Below are 22,065 nucleotides of genomic sequence, written 5' to 3' on the forward strand. Positions count from 1 at the left end.
AATAAATCTACGGCAATAAGCATTTTCTAATATTTAGTTAACATACATCTCATTTTACCCAGCATACACTGCTGTGGCATGGCGGAAACTCGGATTCAAGCGATAATATTCAAATATAGAAGCTACTGAATAACTTGACTTGCTTTGCTCGTTAGATATATCGGTAAGGCTTAGAAAACACGAGTCGTTTTGGATATCGTTAGTGATATGTGCGTCTTTTGTTTTAATTGTTCACTGCAACAAGCTTTGAATAAGCTTATCACCGAGAGGTCATTGAGTTGTTTACATTTTGCCGTTCGGGCACCCAGGCGCAGTGAATGATTGACATAATGAAGTCAAAGAACGAGTGAGATAAATAGCTGAAATATATACCAGTCCCATTATTGTACCACCAGCGTTAGCGCTGGCGGTACACATGGTTTCGGTCTCGTCCGGATCGTTCCGCCGGCTCCGCCGGCTCCGCCGGTTCCGCCGGCTCCGCCGGCTCCGCCGGACGGCTACCGTTACCGCTTCTCCTCCTAGACGGTAAGGCCCCCCATACCCATCTCATGGATTTAGGTCACCTATAATCTCAACTCGTTCCACGTAAAATTTGGGCTTTGTCGGTATTGGGGTCTGGGTGTGGCACTCATTGCAATGCACCCTTGTCTAAAAATGGCAAAATTAAATGCTAATTATCTACCCTACGGAAGGAGTTATGGGAAAAATTTCTATAGACGGCTTTCCAAAAGTCATATGTGTAGATTTCAAATATACCCTTGGATTTGACCTTTGACCTTTACTTCAAGGTCAAATGGGCCAAAATTTTCAAAAAAATGAAATTTTTTACGAAAAAAAAATTTTTTGCCCTGTTATTCAGACACCACACAGACTTAACCAATAATATTATTGGAAAGTGTTACCCTTCAGGTCATCTTTCATCTCCATGAATTTAGGGTCAATCGGTGCATTTTCACGGGAGTAGCGGCCATAAGATACCGAAACTGAAAACTGTCTCTAATTCGGGAACCGTTAATGCTAGAGACCCATTCTTTTTTGCATTTTGTAGAGCATGTAAAGCCCAACACTGGAGGTGGTCTCGGTTTTTTTGTATTCCATACGGTTTTCGAGTTACGCTGTATCAAAAAGTACATATTGGTGGTAAAAGCAAAATGTGCAGTACGGTAATGGATAATAAATTTTGAACTCTGGAAAAATAAAACATTAGGCTTGGCAAAGCAGACAACTTGTGTTCAAAAATGACATAATTTCATCAAATTTGAACTTCTGAAACTTCAGAGCACCTCCTATTTCAAGAATTTTGACCAAAATGACATTTTCTTTATTTTAATTAATTTTTTCTGTACGAAATTTAAGGCACATTATGGTAACTCCAAAATTATAGCATTTAGTCCCTTATATCTCCAAAACTGGCAGAGATAGGTCTATAGTTACTATTGAAGTTGGATAGGAAGTCATATACTGGCAATCTATATGTGACCTTAAAATTGACCTTTGACCTACTTTTCACCATGAACTGAACTTTGCAAATTTTTCTTCCCTTTTATCTCCAAAACTGGCAGAGATAGGCCCATAGTTACTATTGAACTTGAATAGGAAGTCATATACTGGCAATCTATATGTGACCTTAAAATTGACCTTTGACCTACTTTTCACCATAAACTGAACTTTGCAAATTTTGCTTTCCTTTTATCTCCAAAACTGGCTGAGATAGGTCCGTAGTTACTATTGAACTTGAATAGGAAGTCATATACTGGCAATCTAAATGTGACCTTAAAATTGACCTTTGACCTACTTTTCACCATAAACTGAACTTTGCAAAATTTGCTTCCGTTTTATCTCCAAAACTGGCAGAGATAGGTCCATAGTTACTATTGAACTTGAATAGGAAGTCATATACTGGCAATCTAAATGTGACCTTAAAATTGACCTTTGACCTACTTTTCACCATGAACTGAACTTTGCAAATTTTGCTTCCCTTTTATCTCCAAAACTGGCAGAGATAGGTCCATAGTTACTACTGAACTTGAATAGGAAGTCATATACTGGCAATTAAATGTGACCTTAAAATTGACCTTTGACCTACTTTTCACCATGAACTGAACTTTGCATGTAAAGCCCAATACTGGAGGTGGTCTCGGGTTTTTTTGTATTCCATACGGTTTTCGAGTTACGCTGTATCAAAAAGTACATATTGGTGGTAAAAGCAAAATGTGCAGTACGGTAATGGATAATAAATTTTGAACTCTGGAAAAATAAAACATAAGGCTTGGCAAAGCAGACAATGTGTTCAAAAATGACATTATTTCATCAAACTTGAACTTCTGAAACTTCAGAGCACCTCCTATTTCAAGAATTTTGACCAAAATGACATTTTCTTTATTTTAATTAATTTTTCCTGTACGAAATTTAAGGCACATTATGGTAACTCCAAAATTATAACATTTAGTCCCTTATATCTCCAAAACTGGCAGAGATAGGTCCATAGTTACTATTGAACTTGAATAGGAAGTCATATACTGGCAATCTAAATGTGACCTTAAAATTGACCTTTGACCTACTTTTCACCATGAACTGAACTTTGCAAATTTTGCTTCCCTTTTATCTCCAAAACTGGCAGAGATAGGTCCATAGTTACTATTGAACTTGAATAGGAAGTCATATACTGGCAATCTAAATGTGACCTTAAAATTGACCTTTGACCTACTTTTCACCATGAACTGAACTTTGCATGTAAAGCCTAATACTGGAGGTGGTCTCGGTTTTTTTGTATTCCATACGGTTTTCGAGTTACGCTGTATCAAAAAGTACATATTGGTGGTAAAAGCAAAATGTGCAGTACGGTAATGGATAATAAATTTTGAACTCTGGAAAAATAAAACATAAGGCTTGGCAAAGCAGACAATGTGTTCAAAAATGACATTATTTCATCAAACTTGAACTTCTGAAACTTCAGAGCACCTCCTATTTCAAGAATTTTGACCAAAATGACATTTTCTTTATTTTAATTAATTTTTTCTGTACGAAATTTAAGGCACATTATGGTAACTCCAAAATTATAACATTTAGTCCCTTATATCTCCAAAACTGGCAGAGATAGGTTCATAGTTACTATTGAACTTGAATAGGAAGTCATATACTGGCAATATAAATGTGACCTTAAAATTGACCTTTGACCTACTTTTCACCATGAACTGAACTTTGCAAATTTTGCTTCCCTTTTATCTCCAAAACTGGCAGAGATAGGTCCATAGTTACTATTGAACTTGAATAGGAAGTCATATACTGGCAATATAAATGTGACCTTAAAATTGACCTTTGACCTACTTTTCACCATAAACTGAACTTTGCAAATTTTGCTTCCCTTTTATCTCCAAAACTGGCAGAGATAGGTCCATAGTTACTATTGAACTTGAATAGGAAGTCATATACTGGCAATCTAAATGTGACCTTAAAATTGACCTTTGACTTACTTTTCACCATGAACTGAACTTTGCAAATTTTGCTTCCCTTTTATCTCCAAAACTGGCAGAGATAGGTCCATAGTTACTATTGAACTTGAATAGGAAGTCATATACTGGCAATATAAATGTGACCTTAAAATTGACCTTTGACCTACTTTTCACCATGAACTGATAGGTCCATAGTTACTATTGAACTTGAATAGGAAGTCATATACTGGCAATCTAAATGTGACCTTAAAATTGACCTTTGACCTACTTTTCACCATGAACTGAACTTTGCAAATTTTGCTTTCCTTTTATCTCCAAAACTGGCTGAGATAGGTCTGTAGTTACTATTGAACTTGAATAGGAAGTCATATACTGGCAATCTAAATGTGACCTTAAAATTGACCTTTGACCTACTTTTCACCATAAACTGAACTTTGCAAAATTTGCTTCCGTTTTATCTCCAAAACTGGCAGAGATAGGTTCATAGTTACTATTGAACTTGAATAGGAAGTCATATACTGGCAATCTAAATGTGACCTTAAAATTGACCTTTGACCTACTTTTCACCATGAACTGAACTTTGCAAATTTTGCTTCCCTTTTATCTCCAAAACTGGCAGAGATAGGTCCATAGTTACTACTGAACTTGAATAGGAAGTCATATACTGGCAATTAAATGTGACCTTAAAATTGACCTTTGACCTACTTTTCACCATAAACTGAACTTTGCATGTAAAGCCCAATACTGGAGGTGGTCTCGGGTTTTTTTGTATTCCATACGGTTTTCGAGTTACGCTGTATCAAAAAGTACATATTGGTGGTAAAAGCAAAATGTGCAGTACGGTAATGGATAATAAATTTTGAACTCTGGAAAAATAAAACATAAGGCTTGGCAAAGCAGACAACTTGTGTTCAAAAATGACATTATTTCATCAAACTTGAACTTCTGAAACTTCAGAGCACCTCCTATTTCAAGAATTTTGACCAAAATGACATTTTCTTTATTTTAATTAATTTTTCCTGTACGAAATTTAAGGCACATTATGGTAACTCCAAAATTATAACATTTAGTCCCTTATATCTCCAAAACTGGCAGAGATAGGTCCATAGTTACTATTGAACTTGAATAGGAAGTCATATACTGGCAATCTAAATGTGACCTTAAAATTGACCTTTGACCTACTTTTCACCATGAACTGAACTTTGCAAATTTTGCTTCCCTTTTATCTCCAAAACTGGCAGAGATAGGTCCATAGTTACTACTGAACTTGAATAGGAAGTCATATACTGGCAATTAAATGTGACCTTAAAATTGACCTTTGACCTACTTTTCACCATGAACTGAACTTTGCATGTAAAGCCCAATACTGGAGGTGGTCTCGGGTTTTTTTGTATTCCATACGGTTTTCGAGTTACGCTGTATCAAAAAGTACATATTGGTGGTAAAAGCAAAATGTGCAGTACGGTAATGGATAATAAATTTTGAACTCTGGAAAAATAAAACATAAGGCTTGGCAAAGCAGACAATGTGTTCAAAAATGACATTATTTCATCAAACTTGAACTTCTGAAACTTCAGAGCACCTCCTATTTCAAGAATTTTGACCAAAATGACATTTTCTTTATTTTAATTAATTTTTTCTGTACGAAATTTAAGGCACATTATGGTAACTCCAAAATTATAACATTTAGTCCCTTATATCTCCAAAACTGGCAGAGATAGGTCCATAGTTACTATTGAACTTGAATAGGAAGTCATATACTGGCAATCTAAATGTGACCTTAAAATTGACCTTTGACCTACTTTTCACCATGAACTGAACTTTGCAAATTTTGCTTCCCTTTTATCTCCAAAACTGGCAGAGATAGGTCCATAGTTACTATTGAACTTGAATAGGAAGTCATATACTGGCAATCTAAATGTGACCTTAAAATTGACCTTTGACCTACTTTTCACCATGAACTGAACTTTGCATGTAAAGCCTAATACTGGAGGTGGTCTCGGTTTTTTTGTATTCCATACGGTTTTCGAGTTACGCTGTATCAAAAAGTACATATTGGTGGTAAAAGCAAAATGTGCAGTACGGTAATGGATAATAAATTTTGAACTCTGGAAAAATAAAACATAAGGCTTGGCAAAGCAGACAATGTGTTCAAAAATGACATTATTTCATCAAACTTGAACTTCTGAAACTTCAGAGCACCTCCTATTTCAAGAATTTTGACCAAAATGACATTTTCTTTATTTTAATTAATTTTTTCTGTACGAAATTTAAGGCACATTATGGTAACTCCAAAATTATAACATTTAGTCCCTTATATCTCCAAAACTGGCAGAGATAGGTTCATAGTTACTATTGAACTTGAATAGGAAGTCATATACTGGCAATATAAATGTGACCTTAAAATTGACCTTTGACCTACTTTTCACCATGAACTGAACTTTGCAAATTTTGCTTCCCTTTTATCTCCAAAACTGGCAGAGATAGGTCCATAGTTACTATTGAACTTGAATAGGAAGTCATATACTGGCAATATAAATGTGACCTTAAAATTGACCTTTGACCTACTTTTCACCATAAACTGAACTTTGCAAATTTTGCTTCCCTTTTATCTCCAAAACTGGCAGAGATAGGTCCATAGTTACTATTGAACTTGAATAGGAAGTCATATACTGGCAATCTAAATGTGACCTTAAAATTGACCTTTGACTTACTTTTCACCATGAACTGAACTTTGCAAATTTTGCTTCCCTTTTATCTCCAAAACTGGCAGAGATAGGTCCATAGTTACTATTGAACTTGAATAGGAAGTCATATACTGGCAATATAAATGTGACCTTAAAATTGACCTTTGACCTACTTTTCACCATGAACTGATAGGTCCATAGTTACTATTGAACTTGAATAGGAAGTCATATACTGGCAATCTAAATGTGACCTTAAAATTGACCTTTGACCTACTTTTCACCATGAACTGAACTTTGCAAATTTTGCTTTCCTTTTATCTCCAAAACTGGCTGAGATAGGTCTGTAGTTACTATTGAACTTGAATAGGAAGTCATATACTGGCAATCTAAATGTGACCTTAAAATTGACCTTTGACCTACTTTTCACCATAAACTGAACTTTGCAAATTTTGCTTCCCTTTTATCTCCAAAACTGGCAGAGATAGGTCCATAGTTACTATTGAACTTGAATAGGAAGTCATATACTGGCAATCTAAATGTGACCTTAAAATTGACCTTTGACCTACTTTTCACCATGAACTTAACTTTGCAAATTTTGCTTCCCTTTTATCTCCAAAACTGGCAGAGATAGGTCCATAGTTACTATTGAACTTGAATAGGAAGTCATATACTGGCAATATAAATGTGACCTTAAAATTGACCTTTGACCTACTTTTCACCATGAACTGAACTTTGCATGTAAAGCCCAATACTGGAGGTGGTCTCGGTTTTTTTGTATTCCATACGGTTTTCGAGTTACGCTGTATCAAAAAGTACATATTGGTGGTAAAAGCAAAATGTGCAGTACGGTAATGGATAATAAATTTTGAACTCTGGAAAAATAAAACATAAGGCTTGGCAAAGCAGACAACTTGTGTTCAAAAATGACATTATTTCATCAAACTTGAACTTCTGAAACTTCAGAGCACCTCCTATTTCAAGAATTTTGACCAAAATGACATTTTCTTTGTTTAATTAATTTTTTCTGTACGAAATTTAAGGCACATTATGGTAACTCCAAAATAATAACATTTAGTCCCTTATATCTCCAAAATAGCAGAGATAGGTCCATAGTTACTATTGAACTTGAATAGGAAGTCATATACTGGCAATATAAATGTGACCTTAATATTGACCTTTGACCTACTTTTCACCATGAACTGAACTTTGCAAATTTTGCTTTCCTTTTATCTCCAAAACTGGCAGAGATAGGTCCATCGTTACTATTGAACTTGAATAGAAAGTCATATACTGGCAATCTAAATGTGACCTTGAAATTGACCTTTGACCTACTTTTCACCATGAACTGAATTTTGCAAATTTTGCTTCCGTTTTATCTCCAAAACTGACAGAGATAGGTCCATAGTTATTATTAAACTTGAATAGGAAGTCCTATACTGGCAATATAAGTGTGACCTTGAAATTGACCTTTGACCTACTTTTTATCATGAACTGAACTTTTTTTCTCTTTTAACTTCAAACTTGACAGAGATAGGTTCATAGTTATTCTTGAACTTGAATATGAAGTCATATACTGGCAATTTACTGTGACCTTGAAATTGACCCTTGACCTACCTTACGAAGAACTTAAATTTGATTGTACCATATATGTTTTTTGCAATAGTTTAAAAATTCTTGTTGATTGCATTTTTACAGCTTGTCAAGCACAAAACTGGTGGCTGTGTCCCTTATTTTGTGTATGGGGGGGTCTATACGAATGCGCTTGCTCCAGCTGGTGGTACAATATTCGGAGGCGGTATCGCCTCTCTGATCCTCTAGTTTAACTTCGGTTTGAATTCATCTAGTACTTTGTAGTAATTTGAAACACGTTACTGCACTATTGCCGCAGTTTTTCTTCCTTTGGACATGGAATACGAGTTGCATACTTTGAATATTGCCGAGATTTTAATCAAATCAAAAATATTTTAAGAGCATATTTATTAATATGGATTCCCATCGGCCGTGTAAATTTCCTCACTGGTCAACATTTAGAAGAAGTTTGTGAGTAGTTTTGGGTTGTAATGAGTGTAGTTCAACCTTGGCATGTGGGGATATCAAAGTGAATGTTCTTAATTGTTATGGTTTATTTGATTTTAAATAACATTTTGATTTATTATCTAGAGATGTGAATGGATGAAATTATAATGGCATCCTTTTCAGTGGAAAATATATATAATACAATGTGTTTGAAGTCAACACTGGATGAAAGTTTAAATGTCAATTTTTATGACATTTTCTTGTGAACAAAATGCAGGATCATTTCTAAATTACAATCATTTTAAATTGAAGAAAACTTTTTGAGCAAGTGCTTGATAAGTACCATTTTAGAGCAAAACAAAATACTTTAATATTCAGAATCCTGCAGGAATGTTTATGAATAACAAGAAGTATAAAAAAGAGGTTAAGATCATGTAACTTTTTACTGACAAAACAATAGACATTATTTTTTTATTATAGGATCAGACCTGTGATTGATATGGGAGACAGTGAAGCACAGCCAAGCAAAGATGTACAAAAAGAAAAGGAGGGAAATAAATGTGACTTGTGCAATATTTGCTACTTGAATGATAGTGTAAGTCAAGCAGAAAATAAACACCTTGATTTTCATTTTCATTGCACTTCATTATAGTAATTATTGATTGTTGTTGTAAATTTGAGTTTGTTTTCAGCTTTTTGATGCATGTCTTATTTATATTATATACACTTAATGGTTGAAATTAAGCAGCCAGGTTGAATTATAATAATAGCATTAGCCCCCCTTCCCCCATTTGCTCTGCTGGAAGCCTGTTTTAAGTAAAATAGTTGCAGTGCAAATGATTTTATTTCATAGTAATCATGTTAATTGTACTATTTTTGTATTGAAAAACATTCACAGAATAAGTACTAGTACATTTTTGTTTACTGCCTTGTACATTTTAATGCCTTGTAGTATGTGAAGTATTGACAGCAAGCAAGCAATTAATACCATTAGAATTATGCTTTGCAAAAAAGGAGATCATTTTAAAATAGAAAAGGAGGAAAAAGAAATAAATTTCCCTAAATAGAAAAGATAAAGATAGAAAAGGATTTTATATTTAGGATCTGCATGAACACTATTGGTCCTTAATGCACCACATCAGACTGGAGCAGAGAAAAAGGTAATTTGATCTTGCAAAAATAAAAAATATATTCCTATTCAAAAGTTTGCCTCAATCTCCTTCAGATATTGATGGAATTTATATTATTCATTATTACCAATGTAAAAAGCAAAGTTCATAACAATGATATATTGTTAAGTAGAAAATCAGTTTAACATTGCACACTTCAGTTTCATTGGTTGAAGATAAGTTGTTTTTTGTACAATTTTTAATTTTCTTCGATTTAGAAATTCCGTCCATACTTGCTCGCTATGCTGTGAATCATGTCCAACGTTGCCAGAATATAGCAAACACCTAAATAATGACAGACATCGCAGGAGGGTGGAAGAAGAGCGTAAAAATAATACAACTTCATCTGCTTCCAAAACTTCCAGGTATGTGTGTGATGGGGTCCAGGCGTTAATATACTTTATTCAGGAGTTTTTGCTTGTTGTTATTTCCATGAACTTTGATTCATTTTTTGAAAGACAAATTGATAAAAAAAGTTCTTAGTCTAATTTAACTTACTGCTTGCTTTAAAAAATATGTCAACTGTGCAATTAAAATCATTTTTACATCAAAATAGAATAAAAATGCTGTGCTGTGTGTAATTTTAGGTCATTTACTACCGATGACCAAAGGTCACCAAATTCTCATACTGATGGTGTTGAAGAGAACTTTGACAATGACTACGTATGTCAACAGTCGAATGTCAAAATGGGACCCCAGTGGCAGAACACAAACACAGGCAGTTATAATCAGAAGTGGGGCAAGCATCGAAACTGGAAACGGAACATTTCTCCCAACTCAAATTTTGACTCGAGGTCACAGTGGAATGGAAATAGGGATGGAATGTATGAGGAAAGAAAAAGTCCTCTTCCTCCCAATAAATGGCATGGGATGGACCCCCCTCACAGTAATTGGCAAGGAATGGAAACCCATTCCCCTTATAACTGGCAAGAAATGGATCCCCCTCACAATAATTGGGAAGGAATGGAACCCCCTCCCCACAATAGCTGGCAAGGCAATTACCAGCGTGGTGGTCGTGGAAGAGGTGGTTATTCCAGTCACTGGAGAGGTAATTTGTCCTGGAGGCCAAACAACAGGGACAAAGGCTCAAGAAATTCTTCACTGAATACATCTGGTAATTTAAACAGGAGCTTCAGCCCTGTGCACTTTCAAAACAGTTTACCAAATAATAGTGGATTGAACTGGAGCAGACAGAATACTTCTGTGACCAACAGTAGCAGAAGTTACAGTCCTGATTTCAGTGACAATAGCTATGAAGGTGGCATTGACTTTAACAGAACTGCGCAAAATCATTCTTTGAATGCTGATAGAAGTTTTGGTGGCCCTCCCAGCAGAAACGGACAAGATATGAAAAAACAAAGAAGTAAGAATAAAAACAGTCCAGGATCTAGAAAATCTATAAAAAACAAGGGAAATTTCAGGTACCACAGATCTGAGAGTCCTAGGTATAGTCCAAGAAAACATTCATCTGTGGTGCTGCCTTGTAAATCTGTAGGTTTAGAAAAGTCTGGGAATAAAGGTTCCAGAGAAAAGGATAAAACAAATTCATTAAACAGTAGTAGAAATAAAAGTCAAATTAACAGTGGTGCAAGCTATCAGAAAAGCAGCATGTCTGATAATAACAGTGGTGGTGTTAAAGTAGAACAAATTAAAAGTACCCCAAGGCAAAGAAGCATGTCTTCAGATTCTTCCAAGAATACTGAAAAATATTCAGCTTCGCCTGTAACCACTTTTGAAAATAGAAAAAGGACAAATTCATTAAATAATGTCAAACTGACAAGTGAGTCCAATGCTCCCAAAAAGATGGATAAAGTGAAAGAAATGGAGTCAAAGTCCAGCTTGCCTGATAGCAAGCATTCCTCTGTGTTAGCCAGAGCTGAAGCTGTGTGTAAGGAGATAAGAGAGAGACGCTTACTGAAACAGAAGCAAATTCAAGAAGCTGGGCTAGCTGAGATCTCGACAGAAAGAAATCAAATGAATCCGCTTACTGATCAGGATAACCCAGAGACAAATAACGGGAAACAGCCAGAGAAGATGGGCACAAATGTTGACACTTTTCACAGTTTGAGTACAAATAGCAAACCAGTAGGTCTTCCAGAGCAGTCTGAGAAAAATGGTGCTGATGAAAGCTCTTCTCAGACTTTAAGTCAGTATGGCAAGCAAGCAGCTTTACCTGACACCCTGAAGAAACAGTTATGGAAAACCAAACTGGGTGGAAAGCTTCTGAGATCTTCCAGTGATCCTTACGACAAAGATACCTTGATTAAAATGGTAAATGCTCCAAGGTCCAGGAAAGACCAAATGCGTCTAGCACAAATGCTGAAAACTAAACCCCAGTTGAAGTCACAAAGGAGGTTTAATCTTGCCTTAGAACCTCCAGCAAGTGTGGACGGAACCAAAGATTTGGAGATGGAAGACCTTCCTGAAGAGGTGAGAAATCAGATAGCTCACCTCATTGAGCTAGATGTCCAAAGTGAAGACGGTCAACAAAATCATGAGATCTCAGAACCAAATGTGGAGTCCATTTCAGGAGATCCACCTTTACAGTTGCTAGATCTATATTCTGCTTCAGTTGAGAAGAGTTTGGATACCACAAAAGATGCCTCATATATTCCCTCTTCCTCTTCACAAACTCCAATAACTACCCTGTCATCTAACATAGCTGGAAAGAGTTTGGATACAACAAAAGTTGCCACATGTATTCCCTCCTCATCACAAACTATTTTAACTACCCATTCATCATATATAGATAAAACAGATGGAAAGAGTTTAGATACAACAAAAGATGCCACATTAAAACCCCTTTCCTCATCCCAAACCCCTTTAACTTCTCATTCATCTTATATGGCTGGAGAATTGGCAAAGAATTCAAACTCTGAAGGTATCCTTCCTGTTCAGCCCCAAGAAGTCACAGTCAAGAAAGAGCCAGTAGATAATTTCATAGATGAATCTCTAAACAGACTTAATGCAGCAATTTCAGACTTCAAGAAAGAGAGGGTAGCAACTGATGTCACCACCAGTAGCACTATTGAGGTCACATCAAAGAGGAAAAGAACATCTTCAGTCAATGTGAGTTTTTTTTTTTTTTTTTTTTTTTTTTTTTTTGGGGGGGGGGGGTGCTTTCATTATGTCATGAGTAGTTTATTGATGAGGTTAGGGTACAGACCTCCTTCCCACTCTCCAACTGTCAGGTTCAGAATCTATTGAATATATTGAACAGTTTTTCCTCTCATTTTGCCAGCCAAAAATATCAATAACATGTGCTGTGGGACGCAATAGAAAGCCACTGTTTACATAACATCAAAAAAGTTTTCATCCTGAGCAGGTGGCATTTTTCACAATGAACCATTTGAAAGGTAATTTCACTAATAATTTTGTTTTTCAGCCAGAGGAGACTCTCTCAGAAACCACAACAGAAAAAATGGATCCAAAACGCTTCAAAATATCCAGTTCTTCTCCCTCTACTACTGCCAGTGTCAGTCCTTCATGCCTGCAGCCAGTCTGCCAAACTGAACATGTCAGTGTGGGACCCAGGCCAGAGATGGCTCTTCCTAGCTCACAGCTGGAAGCTGAAGTATTGAAGAATCTGAAAAAAGAGCCAGTTCCTGATGAACATTCCATGACAGATGCTATTACACAGCCAATAAATCAGACCCAAGGAAGTATTGACATTCCATCAGGCCAGGTCCCTGTGAGGTCTTTCACTTCTCTCTCAGGAACAGAGTCTGAACCAAACCAATTGACCCCACAGCCAGGTGCAACCTCTGCACAGGAATATCACTGTATGGGAAAGGTAATTAAACCACAGAATAGTGATTGTGGTGTAGAAAATAGTATTGAACTACTGAAATCACCACTGGCCCCAGGTCTGAGATAATACAGCTGGGACATTGAAATCTGGATCTCACTGGCCAGAAAGGTTATACAGTAATATATGAAGATTTCAATTTTAGGCATTATTTACAAGATCTGCCTACTAGTGCCAGTATCTGTGTGCCCAGTGGGAAGCACAAGAATATCACACACTGAAATCTCTTAATTAAAACTATGTATATTGATCCTACAAAATATGACCTAAGTTCATATAAATTGCACAGCAATGGTTTATTCATGCATTGGAGCATTTCCATTATAGAAAAAAGCAAGGCAATTTTGGGGTATGAATTGGGTTCTCAATGAGATAAATGTAAGATTTTGAAGAAGAGTTAAGGGTGCATTCTTGGCAATCTGTTTTAGTTCAAAACTTAAGAACACACTCAACAGACTGGGGAAAATAGACGACGATCATATTTAGAGGACAATTTCAACTGCAATATTTGATCAAAGGATTCCAGTCTAGAGCACTCTACCTCCACTACAGAGATAGTGTCTGAGATAAAGAGTGATTAGAGAGGCTTTTTATATGAAGCAGTAAGAATCATTAGGTATGCTAACATGATACAGTTTGACTGGAAATGTCCCTTCTCAGTTTCTATTCAAATTTGGCTCAATGCTGAAATGGACTTACCAGTCTTTCCCAGAGATTTGTTTTCTATATTTACATGTCAGTTAATTTTATTTCAAGGTACTTGAGATCTCATTAAAGGAGGAGGAACTGAGAAAACAAATGCAAGATGTAGATAAACATATTGAGAAGTGTGCTGTCATCTTAGAGAAAACCAGGATTAAGATGGATGTCCTCAAGCAGAAAAAAGCTGAGGTAAAAGCATGTAAACAGTTTTGTGATGCATTATAGATTATCACAATTAAAGATCTCTCTTATAAAACCCTGCATGGATGTAACATATTTGATTGTGATTCTTGACTATGATAATTCTATCATGAAAGTGATGGCCTTCCGTAGGTTTGAAAAAATATATTTTGTTGATCAATATATTTTTTATCTTTTAAAGAGCTTCTTTTAATGTATCTTTTGTCGATATATTTTTCAGCTTCTTAAAGAAGAAGAAGAACTCAGAAACTGTAGGATGCATATTTTGCATGGGGCAGTACAGAACAGTAACAAAGGAACATCAGAGTCCAGTTTTTCCCTCACGAGTGTTACTCCCAGTGTCCTGGAGCAATCAGAAGCCCCCCTGTCTGGTCCTTGCTCCAGTACCATAGAAATAGACGTGAGTGTGATCAAATCTGAGCCTCCAGATGATAGCCACTGTGAACCAGACACCAGTATGGAGCTAGGGTGGAATGTTTCTGCTGCTGACAGTTCTATTGGCCTTGGTGATCATGTGGACCAAACCAGCTCTGTCCTGTCAGTGTCACAGCTCTCAGGAACTCAGCCACCTGCTGACAGGGATTGGAGTAAAAATTTAAGGAGGAAAAAGATGGAAAGTGACAAAGGTCAGAAGTTGAAGAATGATCATTCAGAAGAAGTCGTCACCTCATCAACCACATTACCACTGTCGGAAATTGTAAAAAATAAGCAGATCACAGGTGAGAGCTGCAAGGATAGCCTTGACTTGAGTGGGACCAAGAGTGACACAAGCAAGGGGGGAAATTCAGAACTATCAAAAAAGAGGACCAAAAAGCAAGAGAAGAAAATGAAACAACTTGGTGGAATTGGAAAAGTGGGTGAGGGCAACATGGCAGCTTCCACTGAAGCAACAGAACACTCCAACCTGCCGTACACTATGCAGTACATGGGAATTCTAGAAGAGAACGAGGAGTTGTCCTTAGAAGAAATGGCTGTCAATTTTGCTGAGCAACAACATGCATCGTATTTATTTCTGGAAGAGTCTGATTTTGAAAAGCAGACAAATTGCTCCTTGTCAGACAGTGAAGTTCTCCACACAGCAGAGAGATTAGTGAACAATCCAATGGTGTCTTCTTGGAATACCAATGATTCTTTCCAAGATAATGTACAGGACTCTAATTATGGAACTTTGTCCAGTAGCTCAGGGCTGTTATCTGGAAGTGAAGTTTTCAAGAAACCACCATCTCCTAAATTCTCTCCTAAATTACCTAAAAAAAGGCAACAGGAGACAGTTGTGACCAGCCCGCAAGGCAAAAATAAAACCCGTCAGATTAGCCCGTCACGCTCTCCCAAGACCCGTAGTAAAACCACTGAAAGTTCAAATAATCTGGATAGAATCACAGAGGTTTCATCAGAGGAAAATGCTGAAAACTCAAAAAGTAAGAGGAAGTGTAAAAAGAAAGTATCAGAAATTTACCCTGATCCTGCATCTCCTGTTAAGAAGAAACTAAAAACAAAACGTCAGAGAAATAGAACTTTATCAAAACCAGATGTATATGACATCAGTTCAGAGAGTGCACTAGAAGACACAGATCAAGAAATGGATAATGTTTCATCCAACTCTTATAGAAAAGTGAGAAAGGGAATGGATAAAAAGAAAAAAAGAGAAGAAACTGGCAATGATCCTATATATGTGGACTCGGAGTCAGACCAGTCCTCTGAGACAAATAGAGCAGGAACTAATCCTAGCAGCCAAGAAAAGAAAAATATCAAAAAAAGGTGAGCAGGATTATTAATATTGGGCACTATTTTTTTTTTCTTATTCTATATTCATCAATATGGTGAGTATGAATTTTATGGTATTTAATTATGTTACACTTAATAAATAATACTAAATTATTAAATATTAAATTATTAAAGCCTGCAGTAGTTGCAATAATGGCAAAATTATTACTACACTATAGTGCAGTTACTTGATTTCTCCACATTTTGGTAACTTGCAGGATGCATATTTGTCCAAAGAAAGCACAGCTAGTAAAGAATGCCATGGAAAGAAATATTAGGGCACAAACTATGGACAAAACTGAGAAAGGTACCAGTCCAGATACCAGTGGAGTAATAGAGGGCACTTGCCACCAGTTTGTGGTCCACAGTGCTATCTCAGCCATGCAGATCTTTGCAGGAAAACTGTATGCCGGATGTCAGGATGGTGTGAAAACTTTTGATCTACAGGTAAATAGGTGTGATTATTTCATTTCATTATTGTCCTGTGTAATTGTAATGTTTGTCTGCATTATGGAAAGGCAACGTATTCAGATTGCTCATCATTGCCTTGAAATAATTTGAACAAATTGAAAAGAACACACTCAGTATATGGCCAAGGTTTTGTTTGCTTTATATATCCATTTATTTATTTATTTTCATGTTTTATTATTTTTTGTGAGTGAAAGTAAATTTTGTTGCCCTGACTTTTTCCTTTGCAATGTTTCTATTCCAGAGTGGTGAGGAGTTTCAGTTTTACAAGACCAGTTCCTCCAAGGTTCTCACCTCTCTCCATGTGACAGACTCTAGAACCAAGGTCCCTTTCCTTTATGTAGCACAGAGTGAGGTGCTGACTGTGTTTAATACCCAGGTAAGAGGCTGACAGAAGGTATATGATGTATACATTCACTGGCAATGTCAGTCATTATATCAGATATATGGAGTAAATATTTGAAGTTTTTAGAATGTGTAGCCTGTAATTTTAATTGGACATACTCATATTGCTCAGTAAACTAAAATAGAATAATATTGATAATACAGAGAAGTTGAATGTACCAATACTTAGAACACAGATGTTGATATTGTGAGCTCTGTAAGAAAACGCAAGCAGTAATGTGAAAGGCATGTTTTATATGTTTAAGCAACTGTGTTGTTGAAGAGACCATTTTTCTATAAATCGAAACAATAGTGTTTGAAATAAAAATTAAATCTTGCCCTGTTGTTAATGTTACAATGAGCATATTTCAAATTGCTTTTTATTTAAAAGTAAGATTTCATCTACTTTTTTTTTTTTTTTTTTTTTTGTAACAATTTCAGTCTGGGAAGAAAAGAGAGGTTTCCTTTGATGGGAAAATCACATGTTTTTGTGAAGCTTGGAACTTCTTATACATCGGCTTGGACACTGGAGAAGTCAAGACCATCGACTTAAAGGTGAGAATGCTTAGTGCCAACAACCATACAAGGTCAAATGATCACAATGACCTTCAAAAGGATGTACCTTGTCCTGGATTTTAATTGTTTTGTTTTTCATCCCTTTCTCATCCCTTCTCCAATTTTGTAGATGTTTTTTTCACGCAAGTACTTTGCACTGGACTTGGTGATTTCAGCTTCTCTTGGTTTAACCTGATGATACATGTACATGCAAGTTATTAAGATTTATTTATATATATCTCTTTAGACTCAGAGACTGTCAGATTCCTTTGAGTTGGTGGACAAGGCAGTGAACAGCCTGTGTGGTGCCAGGGAGGGCTCCCGTCAGCTGCTGTGTGTGGCCTCCAGCGATGCTCTGGTCACAGTGAGAGATGCCAGGAGTGGACTACTGCTGAGGACACTCAGAGTGACCACAGGGTTACCTGTCTCACTGCAGGTAAGTCTGGATATCTGTCTCACTGCAGGTAAATCTGGATACCTGTCCCACCACAGGGTAGTACACCAGTCATGGCATGCTGTCATAGTGAAATGTCACAAAAATTTCCTTTCTTTTGATGATGTAGTTCGTGGTGGAAACAAATTTTAATGATGTAATTACTGTCTGGTGCAGAGATCAGTGATTAAACTTAAGTATTTCTCTTTTTCAGGAACACAACAATTACCTTTATTGTGGCACGTCAAAGGGATCTGTGATTGTGTTTGATGTCCAGGTAAGGATGGCATCATTTACTTTATGCCAGTAAGCCATTGAGGTTATGCCACTGACGTTGTCGAATATAAGAATCTGATGTTTGCATTTCTGTTGATGAAGATGTGTCAATGATCTGTAAAATGTTTTTTTTTTCTCACTTATAGAATGGAGAGGAATTACATAGGTTCCCAGATCAGGTAGGAGCTGTGTATCACCTGCTCATCAACAATGGCTTGATATACATAGGGGGCTATGAACATCTTCTCAGAGTTTTTGATATCAAGGTAAGACAATAACTGTTTATATTCATAAAATTTCAAATATGTTCTGTGTGGCAGGTATGAATGGTGCATGAGATACATTTGACTTACATAAATAATGCAAAACATGCTCTAGAAATAAATATGCAGTCTAATTATAAAACTGGAGTGATTTTGTTTTATTAAAATGTGTGGTGAAGATGTTTTTTATTTTCATTTATCTTATATTCATTCTTATAATTTTAGACTCGTAAGTTTCTCCACCTGTATTATGGTGCTGGCAATGGTGTGGTCATTTCCTTGGCTGTGACTGATGACATGGTAGGTTGAATGTAGTCATTTTTGATGAACTGTTGAGCAGATATTTATTATTATGCCCACAAGGCAATCTTCATTATGTATGTAGCCTTTGGTCCTTTCTCTGTAATCTGGTTCAAATTTCTACTAGTCTACTTTTAAAATTTTGACAAAAAATTAATAAAAGTAGACTAGTAGTAGTGCTTTTTGTTGATCACATTGAGCTATTTACATTTGTTTTGTGTTATGATTACAGCTGTACACAGGGACTAGAGAGGGAATAGTTGAAAGTGTCAAAGTTGATCCTCATACTACACACATGTGCAAGGTACAATCTTTAAATCACCAATTAGTTTAAATGTGCAGTCTAGAAATACTCTCCATGATCAGAGCAATATTGTTCCTAATTATTTGTGCAAAGTAAAAGATACACAATTCATGATCCATCATTCATATTGGTTTGAAAACTTCTTTTTGAATCTTGAGAATATATAGATTTGTATTAAAAAAACACTTATATAGATTGGATATGATCTATTTATGAAGTGAAATTCCAGTGATGGAATTCACCAATTTTAAACATTTTTGCAGAATATCTACAAATGTGCTTAGTGATGTAATATTTCTGTCCAGTTTTCTAGTTGCGAGTATCGTTTTGGCTGCCAGAAGCATGTATTACATCACCTGATGACAGATCATTTATATCCCAACCGGCCCATAGTATGCTGTCAATGGGAGGGCTGTACTGAGTGGATATCAGTCAGAAATGGAACAGAGGTAATAATTCAAGATTTTATATATGTATGCTATGAATAGTCACTGTTATGTCAATAGTCAAATGTTATGGCCAGCTGAAAGTGACAAATGTATTCTGCAATCCTATCCTATCTCAAACTTTTTTCATAGTTCAACTATGATGCTCTGAATACAAATTTTATTGATTACAGAGCACTGTTCATTACCTTATATTGTGTGTTATCACAAATTTGAAGTAATATTTAGCCTACAATTGTTTTATTTTTTCAGAAGGCATATGAACATTTTAAGGGCCATTTGGATCTGTGAACAGGAGGGGTGTGAATTAGATCTGATTTTGTCAAAGACCAAGAAAAGATTTACATATGAGCATTCGGCATATCTAGAAGAGTAAAATTTGGCAAACGTGTAGATCTGCAGAGATTCATACGATGAAGTAGGTGTTTTGCTTACCTCCTCATACAAAGTAAATGATGCTGTGTGTGTTGCTCATGGTGCGTAATTAAGGACTACATAGCAATTGTATGCTTTGGTGCTTATGATACCTGATGTTTGTAATTGACATTTGGATATCATTTTCATGTTAAGAGGATTATGTGTGTCAGAGTATTTAAAATTTCCATTGTCATGGAAATGAAGTTTAGTGATTAAACCCATGTGCTGATTCAAGGATATTAAAGATTGGAGGTGTTAAAATATGTTTTCTATTTGTTGACCGTTTGTGTGTGTACTTTTTTAAATCTAGACCAAAATGTCCATTTGTAAGCATCTTGTCTCAGTTTAGATTATTGCTCAAGAGTTATTTGGTAGGCATTTTGTATTTTGTCATGTCATCTTAAATCTGCTTGTGTAAAGATTGTTATTTTGTTTTTGTGTCTGCTGCTGATGGCTTATTTTGGCAGCTGTATTTTCAGTTATTTAGATACATGTATAGATATATTTTCTGTGTCAGTAGTATTTTGTGTCAGTAATGCAATATGACACCTGTTCATCTTAATGCTAGAGGCTATAATGACGATAATAGAAATGTGTTGGCATTTGCTAGTAGATAACTTTCCCCAAGTCTTTATGGGGCCCTTGGGAAATGAGGAAGTGTCCTTTTTTTCCTTAAACAAAGTTTTATTTTATAATATTCTGTGATTTATGTAGTTGGATTAATGCAAGGTTGCATTTCAGATTTAAGAAAATCGTAAGGCATTTGTTAAAATTCCTTTTTTTCAAGCTTAATTGTGAAAGTAATTGATAGCTAAGAATGTTTTTATTTATTTACAATTCAAGTAATTGCAGTAAACACAAGGACTTTGTGATCAAGTTGATTGAATTTTTAAACTGCCATGTCGACCAAATAAATATTTTTCTAATGACTACAGAATGCAGAATATTCATCATATTATCACCATGTTTGGTCACAACACCAGATCTTTACCATATGGACCAAAAAAAAACTATCCCCCCCCCCCCACTTGCCTTTTATCATATTAGACAATAAAGTCATTTCAGACCCCCTCATCTTTATTATGTGAGACCATGAAATCCGCTCACTCACTCCCCTTTTATCACATTAGAACATGGAAGTCTGCTCACCCCGTCCCTATATAACCATAATCATTACGGGCCATGAAGCCTGTTCACTCCCCCTCCCCTTTATCATGTAAGGTGAAGTCGGCTCACTCTCTCACCTTTAGCATATTAGACCATGAGTCCATTCGGAACGGATGATCCTCGGATTTTCTGATCCACGAACTTAATATGGGCAACCTATCATTAAAGGTAGCCGCTTATAATCTGGTCTGAATGTGTATTAGAAAAAAAGGAAAATGAACACCCCGCCGCAACACTTTCAAAATCTATTCTGACGAGAAGCACAACACATATTTAAGTCTTGCATTAAATGTGACAAAGTTGAGAGAAAGATTAGTTCTATGTTGTGACTTTTCTTACTCGGCATCTTGAAGAAATTGGAGCATGTCGAACATTAAAAAAGCATTTATTGGGTTTAATTTGTTTAAATTAACTTCTCTCTCGAAAGACCTTGATTTAAAATCCTATTTGCGTCTGCTTGATGTAAACAGAACGTTCTTATTGAGGGAGCGCAAAAAATTAATGCAACAGTGAGATCCTAGATCTGTACGTTGGTGTATTATATACGAGCATAGTAGCCGGTTTCTGATGTCCAAGTTTTTGACTTTGCAGATATCAGGATGCTGTTCAGACAAAGCACAACGGGCCTGAGTTATGTTTTCATGTTGGTAGTTCTATTAGCAGCACGAATGATTCCGTGTAGAAGTCAAAAGAAGTGTCCACTTTTTCAAATCTGTTTTGACAAGGTGTGTAGGCAGCCGACGAAAGCAGACGCAGCTAAGATTTTCCCGGGAATTTTGAGATCACCTGCAGACATAAGTGGCAAAGTAGTAAGTGGTGATGTGAGAGACATCTCTAGAATCGTGAGACCCTCTTGGATCCTGCAACCTAGGGGACCACAGGGACCCTCATCCAGTTCAAAAGGATATAAAAGGCCGTTGGCGGGGACGTATGGGAATCTGTTTTCAAGCTACGACCCCACACAACCATATCTGATGTCACGCCAATTGACCAAAAGGCAGTCTGATAACAATAAATGCTGCGAAGGGTTCGTATTTCATTTTTAAATGTTAATAAATATTATTATAAACATTTTGTATGATACTTGTATAATTCAAACTTATTTCATGTGCTGTGGTGCCCTCCGATGTGGAAAGAAATCAACAGTAATTTTAAAGTGATATAAAACAGTTGTGCAACTGTAAAACAAAATCTGTTCGTCTCTGACGTGACGTTAGTCATTTCGTTGTATTTATTTATTCATTTAATTAATT

At 36.1% G+C, this 22,065-nt stretch overlaps 1 protein-coding gene across 2 annotated transcripts; it reads left to right on the plus strand.

The window, feature by feature from the left end:
- The first annotated feature begins 5 nt into the window (after positions 1-5).
- Positions 6-20,574, plus strand: LOC106177783 (uncharacterized). 2 transcript variants are annotated; one of them, XM_013560664.2, is made up of 18 exons: positions 6-163; positions 8,636-8,750; positions 9,257-9,315; positions 9,543-9,689; positions 9,912-12,393; positions 12,710-13,117; positions 13,889-14,023; positions 14,256-15,793; positions 16,018-16,246; positions 16,512-16,646; positions 17,093-17,206; positions 17,454-17,642; positions 17,854-17,916; positions 18,062-18,181; positions 18,404-18,478; positions 18,711-18,782; positions 19,088-19,231; positions 19,481-20,574. In XM_013560664.2, exons 2-18 carry the CDS (start codon positions 8,655-8,657, stop codon positions 19,517-19,519), a joined length of 6,045 nt encoding a protein of 2,014 aa, XP_013416118.2. In that variant the 5' UTR covers positions 6-163; positions 8,636-8,654; the 3' UTR covers positions 19,520-20,574. The 2 variants fall into 2 exon arrangements, with proteins under 2 accessions (XP_013416118.2, XP_086862774.1); XM_087006648.1 differs by lacking the exons at positions 6-163; positions 9,257-9,315.
- The last annotated feature ends 1,491 nt before the right edge of the window (positions 20,575-22,065 follow it).

This window comes from Lingula anatina, chromosome 2 (genome assembly GCF_051362555.1).
Source record: "Lingula anatina isolate TDL-2025a chromosome 2, LinAna3.0, whole genome shotgun sequence".
Classification (NCBI taxonomy): domain Eukaryota; kingdom Metazoa; phylum Brachiopoda; class Lingulata; order Lingulida; family Lingulidae; genus Lingula; species Lingula anatina.